The 23,488-nt window shown below is 43.9% G+C and overlaps 1 protein-coding gene across 1 annotated transcript; it reads left to right on the top strand.

The window, feature by feature from the left end:
- Positions 1–12,486: 12,486 nt before the first annotated feature.
- NRBP1 (nuclear receptor binding protein 1) lies at positions 12,487–23,424 on the top strand. The gene is made up of 18 exons (XM_047068224.1): positions 12,487–12,594; positions 16,007–16,236; positions 16,400–16,522; positions 16,713–16,814; positions 17,195–17,284; positions 17,425–17,465; positions 17,832–17,926; positions 19,425–19,508; positions 19,698–19,756; positions 19,911–20,009; positions 21,227–21,359; positions 21,541–21,646; positions 21,794–21,844; positions 21,932–22,067; positions 22,269–22,322; positions 22,407–22,470; positions 22,734–22,789; positions 22,874–23,424. The coding sequence occupies exons 2-18, from the start codon at positions 16,027–16,029 to the stop codon at positions 22,976–22,978; spliced, it is 1,608 nt and encodes a 535-aa protein (XP_046924180.1). The 5' UTR covers positions 12,487–12,594; positions 16,007–16,026; the 3' UTR covers positions 22,979–23,424.
- Positions 23,425–23,488: the final 64 nt, after the last annotated feature.

Genomic DNA, 23,488 nt, shown 5'->3' with positions numbered 1-23,488 from the left:
TATATTAGTAGATTGATCTTCCTGAGTCTCTAACCTATGAGCTTCAGAAATGTGACTAATCGGGGCGCCTGGGTTGCTCAGTCAGTTAAGCGTCAGACCTCAGCTCAGGTCATGATCTCACGGTTAGTGAGTTGGAGCCCCGCTTCAGGCTCTGCACTGACAACCGGAAGCCTGGAGCCTGCTTTGGATTCTGTGTTTCCCTCTCTCTCTGCCCCTCCCCCACCAGCACTCTGTCTCTTGAAAATAAATGTTTAAAAAAAAATTAAATAAAAAAAGAAATGTGACTAATCAAACATAATAACAGAAGAGCTGAAGATGTACTTTAATGGCTGGCCTGAATGATAAACACTGTCTCTAAAATATATACCAAGTTTATACAACAAGGGATAAAGGCATGGGATTGATTTGCTGTGGATAGAAAAAAACTCTAAGCATTTGGTAATTCCTACACATATTCACTATTGTATGTCCCAGTATCATCTTTGCTTTTTTTTTTTAAGTTTATTTTAGTAATCTCTAGGGGCTTGAACCCATGACCCCAAGATCAAGAGTCACAGGCTCTTCTGACTGGGCCAGCCAGATGCCCCACCTTTGCTTTATTTAAAAAATCACTAGATTCCTTGTATCATCTCTCAAATTGGTCAAGCATTGAAGATAAACAAATACTAGTCATTTTTTAAAGTTTTTGTTTATTTTAGCCTCTCAGCCTCTTTCCAGTTACCTCTCATGAGAGAAGAGGAGAAGGTGGTTTAAGCCAGTGTTTTTCAAACATGAGAAATTGTGAACCACTGAGACATACTTCTGCAGGTCCCAAGAGATTCAAGGGACCACCCCTGCCCTCCCTTGTCCAAGGCCAGGCAACGTTGCCTTAAAATTAAAAGGCTAACTTCAAAGTATAATGTGACACCAGTTCAATTGTTAAACATAAACTCACGATCACTCAAAATATAAAATGTTAATCCAGATAATCCCAAATAGGTTTAACATGCTTATATTATAAAACTAAAAGCACAAAGCTTTAAAATGCGCAAAGTTTTAAAAATGCATAGTGCCTTGGAAATACAAGACCTCCAGAGGGTAGCAGACCACGGGCTGAGAAACTCAACCTGCATATGGAGGATGCTAAATGAGAGAATGAGAGAAGGGTGAGAAGTTGGGAAGTAGGTCTTCCCGGGCTTCCCTGCCCTTCCCAGGAGCTCCTCTGTTTTTGACTCTTTATGTACTTCCTTCAAATCCTGTTTCTGATTATATTTTACTATTCATAAGATATTGTCTTTAGAAGCTCAGCAGTTTTGATGTAGGATTTTATTTTTAAGTCCTCTCCACAACGAACGTGGGGCTTGCAAACCCAAGATCAAGAGTTGCATGCTATACCAGCTGAGCCCGCCAGTCATCCCAGAAGCTCAGCAGGTTTTTTTTTTTTAACTTTTAAATGTTTTTATTTATTTTTGAGAGAGAGACAGAGTGTGAGTGGGGGAGGGGCAGAGAGGGAGACACAGAATCTGAAGCAGGCTCTAGGCTCTGAGCTGGCAGCACAGAGCCTGATGTGGGGCTCAAACCCATGAACCATGAGACCAGGACCTGAGCCAAAGTCAGACACTTAACCAACTGAGCCACCCAGGTGCCCCTCAGAAGTTTTGATACATTCTTTCCCATGTGTGATTAAAGCTAGAATAATGATCCAAGGGAAGGAAAAAAAAAAAGTGTGGGCCAAGATTTAGAGCTATGAAAGAAGGAATGAAGATATTTTGAAGTTATTAGAAAAAAGAGGGGAAAGAGTCCATTCCTGAGGTTCTGGGCCAACCCATAGTCCTCTTTGTATTGTTTTAAAAGGTGGCCAATGGGGTGTGTGAGTGGCTCAGTCAGTTGAGGGGACAACTCTGATTTCGGCTCAGGTCATGATCCAAGGGTTGTGGGATCCAGCTCATGCTCAGCATGGATCCTACTTAAGATTATCTCTCTCTCTTTCTCTCTCTCTTTCTCTCTCCCTTTCCCTTGCTTGCACTGTCTCTCTCTAAAATAAAAAATAAAAAGCTGCCCAATAAATGCATTTTTTAATGTCAAAGAAGTGTTATATTTTAAGTTGGAGTCTTATATTTCTAGAAGGCCAGACATAAGTTCATCTTGCAGCTGTCTACCTTTACTCAGGGAAATCACCACAATGAACCCTCTACACATGCATAAAGGAAATACCTTATCCTAAAGAAAATCCTGAAATGACATTAACCAAAATTCAGATGTTTCAGACTGAGATGCTGGAGTTAATTTATTTATTAGTAATATAAAATGTTTTGCAGGACTATGCCCTTACAGAGAAAAAGAGATTATTTTTCCCCTAAATAAGAATATGGACTGGAATGTCTCTTAAAATCCTTACTTGTTCTTTGGAGACCTATGCATGTTTTTGTCCAACTGTTTGCTCGTAGATGATCACAAAACTGGAGCCACTCTGAGGAGTGTACAAATCTTACCTCTGCACCTCATATTAGAGGACAGGCTGGCCTGAACCACTGGCATATCAAAAAATTATGTTATATATACCCAGATTATCCAAAGTCTGGAAAATGTCAGTGACTCCTGGAATTGTGTTAAGCAGGCCAGCATTGAGCTTTTTCCCCCTAAGGAAAAGGATAGTCCCTCAGTCAAATATTCTAGAGTGGAAATATGCAGGCCTTAAAGTGGAAAAGAATGATTCTCTTTGGACCCATCCCTGTTGCTGGCATTAGGATTCTAGGAAGTGGCATAGCCTGGAGATAACTGCAAGGGGAAATGGGCCAGCTGAGCTGGCTCTGTCTTATCAGGAATCTGAAGAACAGCCACTTCTAGTGGCAGCTGAGGGCTCCTCTTTGTTTCTAATGTCTGACTCTGTGTCTTGTTACATAGTTTGGACTGAGCTAAACTTTAGGGAATAAAGTGAAGAGATCTTCGGTCCAGTGGGTGGAACCACGTGGAGAGCCCAAAGGAGGTGGTGGCAAAGTTCAAGAGCAGCAGTGGTTGGGAGCAGGGACAGCTGGCAAAAGTAATTTCCAGAGAAGATCTGTGGCACACTTACCCATTCCTTAGGGATTCCTCAAAATCCTTTAGTAAAAGATCTCCTTAGCTATATTGGCTATTGAGAATGGAGGACACAAGTTGAGTCTGACAAATTGGCACGTGAAAACCACAATGTTACTTAGAAAAACCCTGCTGCTTCTTGCAGTCACCATGGGGGCAAACATTCTTAACTGAGGCTCACATGCAAAGAAATGAATGACCTCACATTTGTAATCCCTCGGCTCTACAGTCTGCTAGGGACAGACAGCAGTAATAGGAAACCTGCCAGCTGGAATCCTATCATGTCCACCAAAATGGCTTTCTTTCCACTGGTCTGCCTACTCCTCCCAAATGGTTGTTTCCTCAACCCCGAGAGTTTCCTCATGTGTATGTTTAGCTCAGTCCACAGACAAAATCTTGAGAGGATTCTTCTACAAAGCTCCGTAGTTATTTCTCTGTGTAACTCCATCCTTTCTGGCTCTCTGCCCTGGAAATGTTAACTACCTTCGCCTCCCTGAACTCTCAACTCTGTCTTCTCAATGCAATGAGATTTTTAGGCTCTGTGTGGGTTTCCTCTCTCCACAATGTGGCCTGAAAACTCTTTCTAGGTAATAAGCTGGGGGTACTCATAGGATTTACTTAGTTTTCCTTCTCTCAGGGGCTATTATCCTGTGCTGCCTGTTATCCAATATCTGAAAACTGTTGCTTTATATATTTGATCCAGTGTTCTAGATCGCTAAGGCAGTGGTAAATTTGGTTCCTCTTATACCATCACAGCCATGTTTATAAATAGGTCTTTCAGTGAGATTGTGTGTGTGGGTTTCTTTTAATCCCTCAACTGTTAACTGTTTCTGGCATATCAAAATGTATTTTGCCTTCACTCTTTAATGACAATTTGGCTGGAGATAAAATTCTAGGTTTACAGGGAAGTGTTTTATCAGTAGGTTCTGTTGTTCTGTTGTTCTGTAGGTAATCTGTTTCTTTCTCATATTTCTAATAGCTTTTACATTTTCCTCTGTATCCTTGATATTTTGTAAATATCCCTCTGATATGTCTCCACATGTGTTTATTTTATTTGTACTAAAAGCTTTTTTTTTTTTAAGCATCTGACTTTTTTTTTATGTTTATTTTTGAAGGAGAGAGAGAGAGACAGACGTGAGTGGGGAGGAGCAGAGAGAGAGGGAGACACAGAATCTGAAGCAGGCTCCAGGCTCTGAGCTTTCAGCACAGAACCTGATGAGGGGCTCAAACTCACAAACTGTGAGATCATTGCCTGAGCCCAAGTCTGACGTTTAACCAACTGAACCACCCAGGCATCCCAAGCTTGGGTTTTTTTGTTTTCTTTTAGAGTTTATTTTGAGAAAGAGTGAGTGGGGGAGCACGTACACACAGGCAGATGAGGGGAAGAGAGAGACAGAATCCCAAGTAGGCTCTGCACTCTTAGCACATAGCCCTACACAGGGCTCGAACTCACAAACTGTGATACTACAACCTGAGCAGAAATCAAGAGTCAGACACTTAACCAACTGAGAACCCAGGAGCCACTAAAAGCTTGGTTTTTTTTTGTTTTGTTTTGTTTTTTGTTTTTTTTTAAAAAATTTTTAAATGTTTTTATTTATTTTTGAGACAGAGAGAGAGAGAGACAGAGCATGAGCAGGGGAGGGGCAGAGAGAGAGGGAGACACAGAATCCCAAACAGGCTCCAGGCTCTGAGATGTCAGCACAGAGCCCAACGACGCGGGGTTCAAACTCGCAGACTGTGAGATCATGACCCCAGCTGAAGTCAGACGCTTAACCGACTTTGCCACCCAGGTGCCCCTGTTTTTGTTTTTTTTTTGTTTTTTTTTTTTTTTTTAATTTGAGGACGAATGTCTTTCATCAAAACTTAAAAATTTTTATGTTTTCTGGAGCACCTGGGTGGCTCAGTTTGTTGAGCGTCCAATATCGGCTCAGGTCATGATCTCACGGTTTGTGGGTTCCAGCCCTGTGTTGGGCTCTGTGCTGACAGCTCAGAGCCTAGAGCCTGCTTCAGATTCTCTCTCTCTCTCTCTCTCTCTCTCTCTCTCTCTCTGCTTCTCCCCACTCGTGCTCTGTCTCTCAAAAATAAATAAATAAATAAATGTTAAAAAAAGTTAATAAAAGGGGCACCTGGGTGGCTTAGTCGAGCGTCCAACTTCGGCTCAGGTCATGATCTCACAGTCTGTGAGTTCGAGCCCTGCATCGGGCTCTGTGCTGACAGCTCAGAGCCTGGAGCCTGCTTTGGATTCTGTGTCTCCCTCTCTCTCTGCCTCTCCCCTGCACATGCTCTGTCTCTCTCTGTCTCAAAAATGAATAAAAACATTAAATAAATTTTTTTAATTAAAAAAAAATTATGTTTTCAGGGGCACCTGGGTGGCTCAGTTGGTTAAGTGTCTGACTTGGGCTCAGGTCATGATCTCATGGTTCATGGATTTGAGCCCCATGTTGGGCTCTGAGCTGATAGCTTGGAACCTGCTTCAGATTCTCTGTCTCCCTCTTTTTCTGCCCCTCTCCTGCTCATGCTGTCTCTCTCAAAAATAAATAAACATTAAAAAAAATTCTTATGTTTTCAAACACTGTTTAACCATCAATCTCATTATATTTTTCTATATTTTTCTAGAACTCTCATCATACATGTTGGGGCTTTCAATCCAGCCTCCCTCTTTTAACTATATCTGTCTTTGTACTATATTCTGAGTGAATTAACTTACTCTGTCTTCAGTTATACCTGGTTTAGAGTTCTTATTTTTAAAATATTTTATTTATTTATTTATTTATTTATTTATTTATTTATTTATTTATTTATAGCACAAGAAGGAGAGAGAGAGAGAGAGAGAGAGAGAGAGAGAGAGAGAGAGAGAGAGAGGGAAAATCATAAGCAAGCTCCATGCCCAGCACAGACCCTGATGCTGGGCTCCATGTCACTGTCATGAGACCATGACCTGAGTCAAAATTAAGAGTTGGACACTTACCTGACTGAGCCACCCAGGCACCCCTAGAGCTCTTACTTTTTATTTTCACGATTTTATTTCTTTTAGTCCCAAGCAAATCAAGCCAGGAGTTCCTTTACTTGCTTTTGGAGAAGGTTTCGTCATTCTCTGTTCCAAGCGTGCTCCAATAATAAACAAGTGTCCTTATCAGAATCTCTCTCTAGTTTTCTCATTTACTTTCTTAAGAATGTTCTCCCTGGAGAGATTTTTCTTCTTTCCCAGATGTAAGAAACTGTAAAAACAAAGGTCAAATTTCAAAGTGAAAAGCCAGAGGTGAGGTAAAGGGGAAAAAAAATAACACTTACATTGGAAATCTTCAACTCATAACTGCTAAAATGTGAGGCAGATGTCACAAAACTTGGAATGGAAAATCATAGGTTTTATGGTCTAATTCATATCTTCTGAGTCTGGAGAGTCAGAGAAAGGGAGAGTTCAGTCTTCTCTGGACTATTCTTCCCTCCTTTAACTGCAAGTTCAACTCCTATTCCTTTTTTTTTTTTTTACATTTATTTATTTTTGAGAAACAGAGTGAGACAAAGTGTGAGCCGCGGAGGGGCAGACAGAGAAGGAGACACAGAATCTGAAGCAGGCTCCAGGTTCTGAGCAAGCGGTCAGCCCAGAGCCTGATGCAGGGCTCAAACCCGCAAGCTGTGAGATCATGACCTGAGCCTAAGTCGGATGGATGCTCAATCAACTGAGCCACCCAGGTGCCCCTCCTGTTCCTTCTTTAAAATCCAGGTCACGGGGCGCCTGGATGGCTCAGTTGGTTAAGCGGCTGACTTCAGCTCGGGTCACGATCTCGTGGTCTGTGAGTTCGAGCCCCGCGTCAGGCTCTGTGCTGCCAGCTCAGAGCCTGGAGCCTGTTTCAGATTCTGTGTCTCCCTCTCTCTGACCCTCCCCTGTTCATGCTCTGTCTCTCTCTGTCTCAAAAATAAATAAATGTTAAAAAAAAAAAACTTTAAAACCCAGGTCAGACAGGTATTAGTCTTATTTTCTGGGAAACCTTATATTAGTTTCCTATGACTGCCTTAACAAATTATCACAAACTTGGTGACTTAAAACACCACAAATTAATTTACTTACAGTTCTGGAGACCAGATACCTGAAATCAGTTTCACTAGTTTAAAGTTAAGCTATCAGTAATCCTGGTTCCTTCTGGGGACTCTAAGGAAGAATCCATTTCCTTGCCTTTTCTAGCTTCAGGAGGCTGCCTGCGTTCTTTAGTGTCACTCCAACATCTTGCTTCTGTGGTTACATTTCTTTCAGTTCTGTAGTCACATCTCCTTCTGCCTCCCTCTTTTATGAGCACTCGTGATTATTTAGTACCTATCCTGATAATCAGGATAATTTTCCCATCTCAAAATCCGTAATCACATCTGCAAATATGAGGTAACATTTGAAAATTCCAGGGATTAGGATGTGGATATCTTTGGGGGCTATTTACTCAGCCTGCCACATCTTCCCAGGTATTTTTCTTCCATGGAGTCAGTCATGTCCTTCTCTCTTCAGCCTGTGGAACTTTATACATATTTCTGTCGTTGCTCTGTTTAAGTGTTGTGAATGTTTTTGTTTATACAGATATCTTTCCAAATAAATAGGAGCTCTTTGAAGACTGGAACTTTGTCTTTTTCATTTGTTATCCTACTGCCTAGCATGGTGCCTGGCACATAGTAAGCACTAAATAAATATTTAATTAAATTGAATTTTATTCTCAGATTCAAGCCTGGCAGTACAACTATAAGCTATAAAATAATGGAGTCTTAAACTATCAGCGCTAAAAGGGATGTCAAGTCCTTTCCTTGTAGTCTGAATCTATATTTTATCAGGAAATAAGTTTACATTTAGGAGAGTTGTCTTTATTACTACAACAAAGATAAAACAAAACAAAACAGAAAAGGTTACATTAGGGTTTTAGCTCAGAAAAAACTGGAATGACTTGATAATTATTTTATTTTCTTTTTTTTAAATTTTCTTTTTTTTTCAACGTTTTTTATTTATTTTTGGGACAGAGAGAGACAGAGCATGAATGGGGGGAGGGGCAGAGAGAGAGGGAGACACAGAATCGGAAACAGGCTCCAGGCTCCGAGCCATCAGCCCAGAGCCTGACGCGGGGCTCGAACTCACGGACCTCGAGATTGTGACCTGGCTGAAGTCGGACGCTTAACTGACTACGCCACCCAGGCGCCCCAATAATTATTTTATTTTCAAATTTTATTTGTTTTGTAAGAGTGAGTGGGAGGGGCAGAGAGAGAGACAGAGGCAGAATCCCAAGCAGGCAGAGCCCAATTTGGGGCTTGAACTCAGGAGCCATGAGATCATGACCTGAGCCAAAATCAAGAGTCCAACGCTTAACTGACCAAGCCACCCAGGTGCCCCTTGATAATTATTTTAAACTCACAACATTCCTGGGAGATAAGGCAGATAATTACCTTTAGGTCAGTAAAACATGGAGCAAAATATATGACAGATGAATTTGATTTGAGCATAATTGAATACCATTGTGGAAATCAAATAATCTCAGGTGAATTATTGATTTACATGGGATGTCTGGGTTTTTTATTCCCCAGTGCCCCTACTTAATCCATTATGTTTATCTTAGAAGTTGATTCAATTTCTTATGACATGACATAGAGGTAGAGTTAAATAATAATTCCTATTTAATTAGCTCAGAGGCCTAAGTTATGAGGCAATGACCCAAGGAATCATTCCTAGACAGGGATAAGGTTTGAGCTATGGTGATAGTTTTTACCCTTCAGCCTAATGACAGGCCAGGCTACTTGCATCAGAATCACCTGGGAAGATTCTTAAACATACAGATATCCAAATTCTCCTCCTCCCCCCAAATTTGGATCCAGTTGATTCAGGGAAGGTCCTGGGAATGTGTATGTTTTAAAGTACCTCAGATAATTCACAATTATCAAGAAATCTAGGCTTAGTTTTGAGGTCCTTAATTTGAGGTCCTAAAGAAATGTAAATGCCAAGCTTGGAAGAAAGGATCCATATGACCTGAGCCCAAACCAACAGTCGGATGCTTAACCAACAGAGCCAACCAGGCACCCTCAGCCAGGTAGTTTCTTATAAAACTAAAATAATCTTAACAATCCAGAAATTTCACTCCTTGGTATTTATCCAAAGGAGTTGAAAACTTACGTCCACACAAAAATTTGCACACAGATATTTACGGGAGCTTTATTCATAATTGCCAAAAGTTAGAAGCAACCAAGATGTCCTTTGGTAGGTGAACAGATAAAATGAACTGTGGTACATCTAGACCATGGCATATTATTCAGCGCTAAGAAGAAACGAGCTATCAAGTCATGAAAACATACGAAGAATTCTTAAATGCATGTATCATTAAATTAAAGTAGCCAATCTAAAAAGGCTGCATACTATAGGATTCCACCTACATGACATTCTGGAAAAGGCAAAATTATGGAGACAATATTAGTGGTTGCTTGGGATGGGAAGGCAGAGCACAGAGGATTTTCAGGGTATGCTCTGTATGATATAATGCTCTATATGATATATGCCATTATATGACTATCCAAACCTATAGAATGTAAAATACCAAGAGCAAACCTTAAGGTAAACTATGGATTTGGGGTGATTATGATAGGGCACTCTACACTCATCCTTAATAAAATGTATACAGTTCTGGTGAGTGATGTTGATAATGGGGGAGAGGCTATGCATAGGGGGTGCAGTAAATAATATGGGAAATCTCTGTACCTTTTTCTAAATTTTGTTGTAAACCTACAATTGCTCTTAAAAAGTCTTAACTTTACTCCTAGCTAAATGCGAATTAAAATATCTTTTTTTTCTTACTGTATCACCAATGTTGAAAAGATTGATAATATCCAGTGTTAGTAAGACTGTTGGGAAGCAGAAACCTAACAGACCTTTTTTATTTTTAACCCTAACATACTCTTGATAGTATTGTTATTTGATATATTTTTGAAGAGTAACTTGGCAATACCTATTCAAGTTAAAATGGTTTTAGCCCTTGACTTAGCAATTCCACTTTTAAGAATGTATAAAAGTATTTTTCACAAATAGCCAAAGATGTGTGCAAAAGGATTTTATTATAGCTTTGTTTATAATAATGTTGGAAATAATCCTGATGCCTCCTGGTAGTTATTAATTAAATGTTGGATAATGGAATACTCTATAGTGGTTAAAAAATTAAAGCAGTGCTGTATGAGCTATGGAAAAAAGTAACAGTAAATTGAAACAGGTTGTGAAGTATCGGCTTGCTTTCATTTTAAATTACATACTCATATATTAATATATGCATAGAAAAAATGGAGAAATATACATCAAAGTCTTAATTATTTTATTGAAGTAAGATTAGGAGAGATTTTCACATTCTTTTTTTTTTTTTAATTTTGATTTATTTTTGAGACAGAGACAGAGCATGAATGGGGGGAGGGTCAGAGAGAGAGGGAGACACAGAATCTAAGCAGGCTCCAGGCTCCAAGCTGTCAGCACAGAGCCCGATGCGGGGCTCGAACTCACAAACTGTGAAATCATGACCTGAGCCGAAGTCAGACGCTTAACTGACTGAGCCACCCAGGCGCCCCGAGATTTTCACATTCTATAACGATTGTTAATTCACAATATTTCATAGGATTCTTGTGAGGATTAAATGAGTTAATATGCCTAAGGCAATTCAAACAGTGGACCATAGCACATAGAAGCTATTAGATAAATATTGTTATGCTAAATACGTTTATTTTTTTAAAGCAGAAAAAAAATAAATGAGGTTGCAAAATGCAGTATTTGAGCATTTCAAACATGAAAAGTTAAAAATAAAATAAAAGCCAGAGGAGGCCAATGGGTTCTCTATGCATATTTGAAAGAAAGAGCTAGTTGAAAAGCAAAGGTGATAATGGTAAGGATCAGACAGAAGAGAATGGTAAACTATAATGATAATATCAACCAATATTTAATGAAAGTTTATAGTGGACCAGGTGCTCCAATTGATTCTGAACCCCCAAGGAAAAAAGGTTAACCTGGACAGGAGGGGGTACGTCTTTCCTCTGAAGATCAGAACAAAAAATTTTAACCTCAATTCTTCTGAAATTATATGCTGAATTTGGTGGACAAAATAATTTTTTAAATAACCAAAACAAGATTCATAACTTTCCTCAGATTTCTGAGAGTGTGTGAGCCCTCTCAAAGGTAAAAACAAACAAACAAACAAACAAAAACAAAGAAGGATGAAAGATTGGTTTTAAAAATAAGTTATCTTGAGGGGTGCCTGGGTGCCTCAGTCGGTTAAGCGCTTGACTTCAGCTCAGGTCATGATCTCACAGTTTGTGAGTTCGAGCCCAACAACAGGCTCTGTGCTGACAGCTCAGAGCCTGGAGCTGGCTTCTGTCTCCCTCTCTCTGCCACTCGCCCGGTCATGCTCTCTTTCTCTCTCTCAAAAATAAATAAACGTAAAAAAAAAAAAGTATTTTGAGATGAAGAGATGAGAAAATGAGGCTTTTGCCATATACAGTATTCTTCTTTGTATTAAGATTAGACATTCCCTTTAAGGACAGTGAAATTTCATGATTATGACATTCCCAAGTTCTGATGATTAATTCATCTTCCTCCCTTCATATTGTACGTACAATGGCAGAGTTAACTTCTTACCGCTCAGATTCAGCGTTTAGTTTTCGAAGATCAATGCGTTCACCCAGAATCTATCCTCTTTTCTTTCCACTTCCTTGAAGTCAATCCAAATTCTTTCCAAACATCTTTTCAAGTAAGTCTTTGATAAATCTTCCTGTTTAGGGATGCTAGATCTGGCCCTTATCAACTTTTAGTGAATAGCTTATGCCTCGGATTCAGGTTTTTTTTTTGTTGTTGTTGTTGTTTTTTTGCATTTGTCAACTAGCATTGGCATTAGTAATTTCAATTTCTTAGGAGGATCAAAGGAGTTATCTGTGAAAACCTCTTGCAAAGTTTGGGCAAATACCAGTGCTATGCAATCACGAAGCGTTAACTATTAATTTTTAGAATGTGTTCAGGGAATTTTTTACGCTTTCTGAAGAACTGATATCCTGCGCAGTCTCACCCCCAAATAATGAAAGTGGGTGGGCGCTCCTCTCAGATTGAGGCTACGTCTCTCTTTCCTTTTGTCTCTTAGTCGGACTAGAACTGTCATGGCGCCTTCAAGAAGAGAGGGAAGGCCGGCCTTTCGCCTAGCAGAATCATCGGAGGCACCTGGACTGGACGGAGGGGTGGACAGAGAGACCACCCCCAGTTGAGATCCAACACACCGAAGCCTCCAAGAGGTCTCGGCCGGACACGGTGAAGAGGAGGAGACCGTGTTGAAGACTGCCTGCGAGCGACCGTCTCCCCAGGGCACCGCCCATCGTGACCGCCTTATCCAATGGAAACCCAACGGCAGTGCGGCACCGCCCATCTGTTGGTCGGGACGCCGCGAGGGCGGGGCCCGCAGTTCGGTTGCGCTGCGGAGCGCAGCTGTGAGGGAGTCTCTCTGGTCCGCGGCCCCGAATCCGAGCTGGAGCTGAAGCACAGGCTGCGGGGAGCGGAGTCGGGAGGTGAGCACCGAGGGGAATGAGCGGGAGGGAGGGGTTCGGCGAGAAGGCGGAAGGGTCGGCCTCCGCGGCGCAGGGCGCTGGGACCCCGGCCGGCGGGTGTCTGGAGGCGGCCCTGCTCGGTCGGCGGCCGAGGCCCGGCCCGCGGGAGCCGAGAGACCACCTCGGCCCCACGGCCCCTGCCCGGCCCTCCCAGCCTGCCCTGAGTGGCGGCGACCCGGAATTCTGCCGGCGCGGGGCGCGAGGCCCTAGCGTTCGTGTCGAACTGGGGCTGACGAGAGGCGGGGCCGGCGGCGGGGGCGGGGGCGGGGGCGGCGGTGGCGGGCCCCGCGGCCTGCGGAAGCGCAGCGTCGGGGCCGCGCCTGCTGGCTGAGGCCGGCGCGCCGACTGCGCGGGGGCGTGGCCTGCGCCCCTGACGGCGCCGCGGGGCTGGCCTTTGATGAGGTGGCCGCCGCTGGCCCCGGGGCCTGCGGGACTGCCCCCGCTCCCTTGAGGACAGCGGGCTGGGCGACCTGTTGGAGCGTGAAGCCGTCCCCTGCGCTTGCTTGATGTCTGACGGGACACTCCTGTAGGTCCCAGAGGCCCTTTGGTCTGAACCGGGTGCGGGCAGCCTAGAGGCCTGTGGCCTGAGAGCTTTTGCTGAGGAGTTGAAATGCAGAGGGACTGCAGCCCAATAAATGAAAGTCTCGGAGAGAAACTTTGCGCGACGATCTACCCAACTTGCTCTGAAGTGAGCACACTATATTTCTCGGGTGGCTGGAGGTGGCGAGGAGGTTCTCTTTTAGGGGCGTACATGGCCTTTTCCTTCTGTGATCTCTTAAACCTCTGAACGACCCTGAGGCAAAACTCCCAGCAAAGATCTCTTCATCAGTAGGGGAAGTGCTGGGGGATTTTGGGCATTATCTTCATTTTGCCTGCTGGGGAAAGATTGGGAAGGGAGAAGACAAGCACATTCCAAGGACATGCCTATGACTGGTAAAGGTTTGGCTTCTCTTGTGGTGCTCTACTCTCTGTGCCTGGGTCCAGAAATTTCCTTAGAGCCCATTGGCTATATAGGCTTCCTGTATTAGAACTTCACTGGTATTTCCTATTGTAATCTAGCTGGAAATTATACTTAGCTGTTCAGATTCAAGATGCATCCTATAAATGTAGCTGCTCTAGAGAGTAATCCATATGAACTTTATTACCATTTTCTTAGCTACTTTTCAGGGGAACAAAAAGGAAAACAGTCTCTAACTTGTTTTCTGGTAGATTACTAAGACATACAGATAGTAGCTTTCTTGGCTGGTTGAATAAAATCTATTGATAGGCAGGACCTAGAAAATAACAGGGAAAGGAGTACCTGAGTGGTTCAGTTGGTTAAGCATCTGACTCTTGATTTTGGCTCAGGTCATACATGATCTCACGGTTCCTGAGTTTGAGCCCCAGGTTGGACTCCGCGCTGACAGTGTGGAGCCTGCTTGGGATTCTCTTTCTCCCTCCCCTTCCCCTGCTTATGCTCTTCTTTCTCTCTCTCTCTCTCTCTCAAAATAAATAAACATTAAAAAAAAATAACAGGAAAGAATATCTTGCCAGATTTTCTCTTGTGCTTTGTTGTCCTCTGGTATCGACTAGAATGTCATCTAATAAGAATCTCCTGATTCAGGTTAAACATAGTATAGGTTGAGAGCAGAGATGGGCAGAAGTGCGTATCCAAGAGCTGTAAAATAAGGGCTTTTCAGAGGTTTCTGTATTCTGAACTGACTTAGAGGAGCAAATCTACTTTCCAGGATGTCACTTCTTACTAGAACACCCCCTTGAGCCCAGCACACACAGGTTTCAACTCCTTCCCGCCCTTTGTTTTTAGACACATGGCATAACATTCAGTGACTGTCCTGTGACTGTCTGGACATGTTAGTGATGTTTAACTTTTGAGAATTTTTTTCTTCCAAATAGTCATGTGCCTTGAAAAAAATGTTATATAGTACTTTTTCCTGTAACGGCTGTTATCTTGAGTTATTTGTACTTGAGGGAAAATCTCTGTCAGATCTAGTACCTCAGAGGGTGGAGCCTTTGAGCCATGTGAATGAAATGAAAGCTGGAAGCTTAAAGTCCTAGATCTGTTGTTTTTTCTTTAAATTTTTTTAAATCTTTATTTATTTTTGAGAGAGAGAGAGCGTGAGTGGGGGAGGAACAGAGAGAGAGAGGGAGACACAGAATCTGAAGCAGGCTCCAGGCTCCGAGCTGTCAGCACAGAGTCCAACGTGGGGCTCAAATCCACGAGCTGTGAGATCATGACCTGAGCCGAAGTTGGACACTTAACCAACTGAGCTACTCAGGTGCCCTCTAGATCTGTTTTTAATTTGTGGCTCCATGAATGTGGGCATCTTATTTATTTTATTCACTATTATACCTCAAGTACCTAGCTCAGTACATGTGACATATGGTAAATGCTTAATAAACATTTGTTGAATGAGTGAGTGAAAAAAAAATGTTGCTAACCAATACCCATTTGCACGCTCACATCACAGGGAAGGTGAAGTCATCAGGGATGAAGTCACTAATCACTGCCAGTCACCTGGCCCAAGGGTAGCCTCAGCATGGACTGGCAGACTTGATCTGTGTATAGAAGGGCTGGATAGTGAATGCCAGAGTTAGTTCTAGTGATATAAATCAGCTGAGAGTTTCGGCTAGATAAATTGGGTGAGAGTGCTACAGGTCCAGCACTGATTTAGGGCTAAATCAGTAGAACATTTTGGGGTCTGGAGTCATCTGTTCTGAACAGAGCCCATGTAGGTTAGTTCTTGAACACAGTGGAAATAGGGGCAGGTAAGGATTCAAAGGGAAGGCTATTGGGTGAGTATTGCTGAGAAGGAATGCTGTCCCTGATTTTGGGGCGTTCATTTGTTCATTTGGACTTTACCAAGGAGGGGGGTTTCATTGTCCTAAATCTTAGGTTGGCCATTATTGGGTGGGTCATCTTCAACCAAGATAGCTTCCCTTCTCTAGGGGCACCTGGGTGGCTTTTGTTGGTTAAGCATCCAACTCTTGATTTTGGCTCAGGTCATGATCTCACAGTTTGTGAATTCAAGCCTCATGTCAGGATCCGAGCTGACAGTATGGAGCCTGCTTGAGACTCTCTTTCCCTCTCTCTCTGCCCCTCCCCAGCTCGTGTTTGCACACGCACGTACTCTCTCTCAAAATAAGTAAGTTTTAAAAAACAAAATATTAAAAAAAAAAAGATACTTTCTCTTCTCTAGATTAAGAGAGTAGTTAATGTTTCATTTTTCAGACAGGATTAATTTGATTTTGGATTTAAAAGAAACCTGTTTTATTTTCTTTTTAACCCCAGATGAGGTTATTAGGGTTAAATCTTTATACATGTATCCTGACCCACTCTACCTTCTCCCTCCAACTTTGCCCCCAACCAATGCAGGCCTGAGTGTTCGTTCCAGCATGTCGGAAGGGGAGTCCCAGACAGTAGTCAGCAGTGGCTCAGACCCCAAGGTAGAATCCTCATCATCAGCTCCTGGCCTGACGTCAGTGTCACCTCCTGTGACCTCCACAACCTCAGCTGCTTCCCCAGAGGAAGAAGAAGAAAGTGAAGATGAGTCTGAGATCTTGGAAGAGTCACCATGTGGACGCTGGCAGAAGAGGCGAGAAGAGGTAAGGTGGTGGTAATGTCATTCTTGTGGGAGTGAATTCTGAGAGGTGAGAAGTGGAAGGGGAAAGTCTCAGAGGGCAGCCCAAACTTTAACAGATATGTGGAGTATTAAAATGGAGGACTTATAAGGAAACTTTAATTATTCCTTTTCATTTGAATTCTCAGGTGAATCAGCGGAATGTACCAGGTATTGACAGTGCATACCTGGCCATGGATACAGAGGAGGGTGTAGAGGTTGTGTGGAATGAGGTCCAGTTCTCTGAGCGCAAGAACTACAAGCTGCAGGAGGTAGGTAGTGCTGAAAGGATGTAGCCTGTAGGATGTGACAATGCACGTGTTAAAGAGGGATTGGTGGTGGGAAGCTGCTGAGGAGGAGAGTACGTTGGGGTTAGATCATTTCTGGGGAGGGATAGGAATGCCTTTTCAGGATTACAGTGATTTATGAACCCTGTCATCTGACTGTCTCCCCTGCTTTCAGGAGAAGGTCCGCGCTGTGTTTGATAATCTGATTCAGTTGGAACATCTCAACATTGTTAAGTTTCACAAGTATTGGGCTGACATTAAAGAGAACAAGGCCAGGGTAAGAACTTTTTCTTGAGTTTATTGCAGAGAGTCTAGCTACATTTATTGTTCTTTTTACATTTAGAGATGAAAACAAGGTAGTTTTGAAACAAAACTGGAATTAGCTGTTAGGGAGATGAGAGTAGGACATTGCCTACAAACGGTGTCTTTTGTCTTGTTACAGAAGGGGCAGAAATGAGCAAACTTTTGTTTCCTTCCCATAGTTCTAATTGTTCATAATTTTCTTTGTCTTGTTAAATCTAAGGAAGTGGTACCAACAACCATAGGAGGGAAACTTAAAACAATAGCCACCACCACCCAGCTTCCAATGGTGTCTGTGTCACCACATAGGGGATCATTTCTACTGTAAGGCCTTATTTGAGTGCTTTGCCTCTCCAGGTCATTTTTATCACAGAATACATGTCATCTGGGAGTCTTAAGCAATTTCTGAAGAAGACCAAAAAGAACCACAAGACTATGAATGAAAAGGTATGGAGGGAGAGCAGACAAAGCTTTAGGCCGGTTTGGGGGTTTTAAAAAGATTATATTAATTATGAAGCTAATCAGGGGAACTGCTTGGAGGGTTAAGAGAGGGAATTACTGCTGACCTTTTGATCAAACTGTTCCAGGCTTGGAAACGCTGGTGCACGCAAATCCTCTCTGCCCTTAGGTAAGTAGGATCTGGTTAGTGTTTTTCCCCTATTTCCTGATTTAGTTCCTCCAAACAGATTTTAGGGCACTACTCTGCTGTTCTTTTCTGCCTCTGCCCACTTTTTTTGAGTCATATACTTTCAAGATTAGGCCCCTATGGTCTTTTAAAGGGTCTATCCTAATGCCCTAACCACGAAATATCTCCCACCTCTTTCTCCCCGTGCTTATCTGGCTATTTAACTCATCAGGCATAATGGAGATTCAGAGTGTGGGGATTATCTTTGTGGTGACCAGCAGGAGACCAGGCCCTTGCTCCTCTTAACCCTTGGGTTCCCCCTGCCCTTAATTTCCCAGTGGCCCCTCTAACAGCCCAGTGCCCCCACAGCTACCTGCACTCCTGTGACCCCCCCATCATCCATGGGAACCTGACCTGTGACACCATCTTCATCCAGCACAACGGACTCATCAAGATTGGCTCTGGTGAGGGGAGGGAGAGGTTCTGGGCAGGGGAGCCTCGGGAATTTGGGAACCATGGGGGTAAGATGAAAGGAGTGGGGAGAATAGGGCAAAATTCTGAGGTGTGGGCTGGTGGTAAGAGTTAGGACTTTGCTAGGGGTAATTCACAGGGAGAGGCCAGTCAATTAGGGGGCAGGGTCTAAGACCTTTTTGGAGGGAAGTGGGTTAATTTAGAGATCTTGATAGGTTGGGAAAGGGCAAGAGATGGGTCTAAGATCTGACTTGAGCCCCTGGGGCCAGACCCTACCAAAGGAGGTTCCAGGCTGTGCCTGCTGTGAGTGCTTTCATTTGCCGTGTATCTGTGTGCAGTGTATAACATTTCTGTGTGCCGTGTCTGTGTGCGGTTTGTGTGTCCATTTGTCTGGGGCTTGGCTGCTCCATCGCTCACAACTTTTCTCTGTTTTCCTCCCTCCCGCTTACGGGCTGCTCTGTTCCCAACAGTCTTTCATAGGATTTTTGCTAATGGTGAGAGCTCCCTGTTGCCCCACTTGGGGCTCTGTTTGTGCTCCCTCTGCTCCCCTTTGCGGCTGCCCAGTGCATGCAGTCGTGGGAGCAAGCCCTGTTGCCTATCTCCCCTGCCTACTTATGCCTGCTTGGCTTCTCCCTACCAGCCCTCCACCTGCTTGCCCTTCCATAACTTGCTTGTTTCCTGTGGATTCTGCCTGGCTGGCCACTTATGTCCTGGATTCTTATTCCCCTTCATCATCAGGCTGGTTCCCTGAATCATACTGTGCTCCCAGACTCTCTGTGATTTGTAGTCATTGTTTATGACCTGAGTGAGTCCAAACTGGGCCCGGCCCTGGTTCCTCGTTCAGCCCTGTGACAGCAATGTTGAAGAATAAGGGAGTAGAGCAGGAGTCTAAAATTTTGGTAGATCAAAAGTGAGACTGATTCAAGGGTATTGGTTCAACTATGAGCTGTTTTTGAGTTTCGGTCAGCAAAGGTGGGGAAGAAGGAGATTGTCTAATTGGTTGTATGTTAATCCTTCTTATTCTTCTTTATCCAAGTTTCTGTATCCAAGGTCTGTAATTGTTGCAGATTAGGAAGAACTGTCTGGGTCTTTATGCTATTTTGCAGGGTGGCTGAAAGAACTAGACCAAACATATTCATGTGTTCAGGGATTAGATATTCCTGAGCTTTGGGGAAGGTGAACAGGACACAAGCAAAAGTGTTACTTTAGCCTTTATTGCTCTTTCGCCAGCTTCCCCTATATACTCGTTAGTTTAGTGTGGAGTGTTCGTTGGTTCAGAATTCAGGACTTTAAATGAGAAGCGATAGACCTGAGAAAGGCGAAGTAGGTGGTATTCATGTTTAGTCTGTGGTTCATGATGGGAAAGGGACAGTTTTGCGCCTTGAGGGTTAGAGACTTCAGGAGAGAATTTGGCTTTTGGGGACCTCTCTCTGGAGTGAGACTATGCTGTGTTGATGGTGGTCAGATTGTGGGTATCTCCCCTACTCCCAGTGGCTCCTGACACTATCAACAATCATGTGAAGACTTGTCGGGAAGAGCAGAAGAATCTACACTTCTTTGCACCAGAGTACGGAGGTAAGGCATCTCAGTTTTCTCTGCCCTCTCCCTGTTCCCCAGGTTTCCCACCTTATAACCTGAGGCACAGAGGTAATATAACAAACTTCCAGTCCTTGTCTGCTGGCATACAAAAAGTTTTTAAAAGGTATTTCTGCCACTCCCTACCCCCATCCTTTGATTCACCAGAACCTTCTCTGTTTTCCCTAGAAGTCACTAATGTGACAACGGCAGTAGACATCTACTCCTTTGGCATGTGTGCACTGGAGGTGAGGAAACCACAAGCAGTGGTGATGGAAAGGGATCAAATTAGAAGACAGAAGGGGGAGATGGAGGGATGACAAGTAAGTTCTTGAGGGAGTGATTCTGGAGCGCTGAAGTTCTGAAGTTTCTACTTGTCTTCTCTGTTCCCCCTTGCTGCAGATGGCAGTGCTGGAGATTCAGGGCAATGGAGAGTCCTCATATGTGCCACAAGAAGCTATCAGCAGTGCCATCCAGCTTCTAGAAGACCCATTACAGAGGGTAAGAATCTTCTGGATCACTCCCTCCTTAACAGACTTTGAAACGTCTTTACGTTTTTATTCCGTTTTATTTACTGGTAATATTTTTTTTTCTAAGAACAAGAGAACAGAAAGCAGAAAGGACAGGCAAAAGCAGTGAATGTTTCCCTAGGTGGTGCCTACTTTGTTTTTTGTATACACACACACACAGGTTAGGGGTTTAAGATGGGTAGCATTGGGGGTAAAGGTTGTGTGGTAAAGGTCATGTGTTAATTTAGGTGTGTCTGCCTAGAAGTAAACTAACTTAATGTTACCTCAGGTAATTGGTATATGTTCTTCAGACAACCATCTTGATATTTTTAAACAAATTGATCAGTTTTAATTAAATCCATTATCTGGGGTTTTATATTTATATAGTTTTAGATAGGGAAAGTGCCCTAAAAAAACAAGCTAAGGTTTAAAGGGTATAAAGTTATGAATCAGTAGATGGAGTATAGTAAGTAGAGGTTGGACAGGAACGTCCAAAGGATAGTTTGTAAATTATTAGATAGTGTGACAGGAAGACTAGTGTGAAATCCTGAGGCTAGTGTGGATTGAATTTCTAGTTCAGCGTTAGGTTGGGGCATTCAAGTAACAGATTAGGTATATGACCTTGCTGGCTTTTAAGTTTCTAAGTAGGAAAAGCAGGTTAATTGTTATAGGACCTACAGGAGGTGGGAAGGAGGGGTGAGGCTTGGGGAAAACCAGTGAATTTAATAGATGATTATAGGAGACAAAGGAAATTGTAGGGTTGGGAAATAAAGGAATTTAATAAATGATTAATGAATTTAATAAATATAGGAGATAAGGAAATTGTAGGGCTGGGAAATAAAAAGATGGTGAATATTGTTGATCACAACAGAGAAGGTAACTTTGGTGAGAGTTGAGGAGCGTGTGGGCTAATAAAGCAGAGAAGTAGAAAATAAGGGAAAAGAATTCATAAGTTTGAATAGTAAAAGAAGTTTGCAGTTGGGGAACAGAAAAATAATTAAAACCAAAAAAACAGTGAACAGTAGCTTTCATGTTAATACCTTAAGAGTTTTCAAAGCCCTTTCATATACATTTAATAGTTTGCCCCCTTAGTCCGTGCAAACCACCTAGTATGTACAAAGTCTGTGCTAAGTATAGTGAGCGAGATAAAGATGAACCCAGTGGACTGGTTGCCAGATGTCTGTTCTACTTCCTTGTTCCTTTTTCTAGGAGTTCATTCAAAAGTGCCTGCATTCTGAGCCTGCTCGCAGACCAACAGCCAGAGAACTTCTGTTCCACCCAGCACTGTTTGAAGTGCCCTCGCTCAAACTCCTTGCTGCCCACTGCATTGTGGGACACCAGCGTGAGTCCCCTTGGCCCTGCTAGGAATTTTCTTCCCATCTGGAGCCTTAATAACTATCACGAGCATGCTCTTTTCTCTTCCACTTCCAAAAGAATTTTTTATCCCCCTGGGACCCCTGTGCCTTTCTATGACATTAATCTGACTACCCTTCTATAACTTCCCATTTCTTTATGCCCTCCAGACATGATCCCAGAGAATGCTCTGGAGGAGATCACCAAAAACATGGATACCAGTGCTGTACTGGCTGAAATCCCTGCAGGACCAGGAAGAGAACCAGTTCAGACTTTGTGAGTAACTAACTGAGAGGGTCTGAAAGGGACAGATTGGTCACTACAACCCTGAGGGTTGTCAACTGTCCATTCTTTGGTAATTGTTGAATCTGCTATTTTGCTTATTTCCTTCCTTTCACCTGCTTTCTCTCTTTTCTCTTGCAGGTACTCTCAGTCACCAGCTCTGGAATTGGATAAGTTCCTTGAAGATGTCAGGTGAGAGGAAAGGCTTGCTTGAGGAAGCGGGGGTGGCTGTCCTGGGGCATTCACAGAGCCCATGTGACCTGTCTGATCTCCCTCCAGGAATGGGATCTACCCTCTGACAGCCTTTGGGCTACCTAGGCCCCAGCAGCCACAGCAGGAGGAGGTGACATCACCTGTTGTGCCCCCCTCTGTCAAGACTCCAACACCTGAACCAGCTGAGGTGGAGACCCGCAAGGTGGGGCTTTGTGGGTGTGGATGTCTCCATGGTCATGGTAGAAGGGAGAGAGGACATGTCAAATTAGGCTTTGTCCTTTAGAGAAAAGAAGGTGTTTCTGTCTTAGCAGGCTTGTCCTGTGGACTGGAAAGCCTTCCAGCTGTTGGGGCTTTTTATTGACTGGTGTCTACTATAGGGACCCTCTCTGTGCCCTCTCTCTAGGTGGTGCTGATGCAGTGCAACATCGAGTCAGTGGAGGAGGGAGTCAAACACCATGTAAGGCTCAGGGCCAGGGCTGCATAGGGCTGGGTGGGCAGGAGGTGAAGAGGAGCCTCATTTTTTGACTGTCCTGTTTTTCAGCTGACGCTTCTTCTGAAGCTGGAGGACAAACTCAACCGGCACCTGAGCTGTGACCTGATGCCAAGTGAGTGTCTTCTTTCCCTCAGACGATGAGAGTCTGTGAGCCTCATCCGTGAGAAACCTTCATGGGGGTGGGGAAGGTTACAGGGCAGTAACACATGGGCGCACAGAACGAATATCTTAAATAGCTCCTAATACTAGAGGGTGGATCTGACACCATTGCTCGTGGTGTTCTTTCCCAGCCGGGGTAACCCAACTGGGGCTGTTGGAAGGGCTCTGGGCCCCTTGCTCCCACACTGTGCTCACCCTCTCCCGTTTCTCTGTCAGATGAGAACATCCCTGAGTTGGCAGCTGAGCTGGTGCAGCTGGGCTTCATTAGCGAGGTGAGGTTTCTGCCTTCAGCTGCTCTGGCTGCCTCCATTCTTCTCTCCTCTCTCGCCCTGTCTCACCGAGCTCTTCTCTCCCAGGCTGACCAGAGCCGACTGACTTCTCTGCTAGAGGAGACCCTGAACAAGTTCAATTTTGCCAGGAACAGCACCCTCAACTCAGCCGCTGTCACCGTCTCCTCTTAGAGTTCACTCGGGCCAGGCCCCTGATCAGAGCTGTGGCCGTCGCTAGATGTGCAACAGCCTTTCTGCCCCTTCCCCCCAGTCAGTATTACCCTGTGAAGCCCCTTCTCTCCTTTATTATTCAGGAGGGCTTTGGGGCTCCCTGGTTCTGAGCATCACCCTCCCCCTTCCCCCCTCTTCCTCCCCTCTGCACTTTGTTTACTTGTTTTGCACAGACGTGGGCCTGGGCCTTCTCAGCAGCCGCCTTCTAGTTGGGGGCTAGTAGCTGATATGCCGGCTCCCGCCCAGCCTGTGTGGAAGGAGGCCCACGGGCACTGGGGGAGCTGAATTCTACAATCCCGCTGGGGCGGACGGGGCGGGAGAGAAGGGTGGTGCTGCAGTGGTGGCCCTGGGGGGCCATTCGATTCGCCTCAGTTGCTGCTGTAATAAAAGTCTACTTTTTGCTACAAGCGTCGTGTGTGTGTGCGCCTTCCCCGCTAGGGGGAGCGAGCTCGGAGCCCCGCCCGGGGCGTG

Source organism: Lynx rufus, unplaced genomic scaffold (assembly GCF_022079265.1).
Source record: "Lynx rufus isolate CCGP_SWC_20201006 ecotype Redwood Valley unplaced genomic scaffold, mLynRuf1.p SCAF_8, whole genome shotgun sequence".
Classification (NCBI taxonomy): domain Eukaryota; kingdom Metazoa; phylum Chordata; class Mammalia; order Carnivora; family Felidae; genus Lynx; species Lynx rufus.
This window is presented reverse-complemented; position numbering and strand designations above follow the sequence as displayed.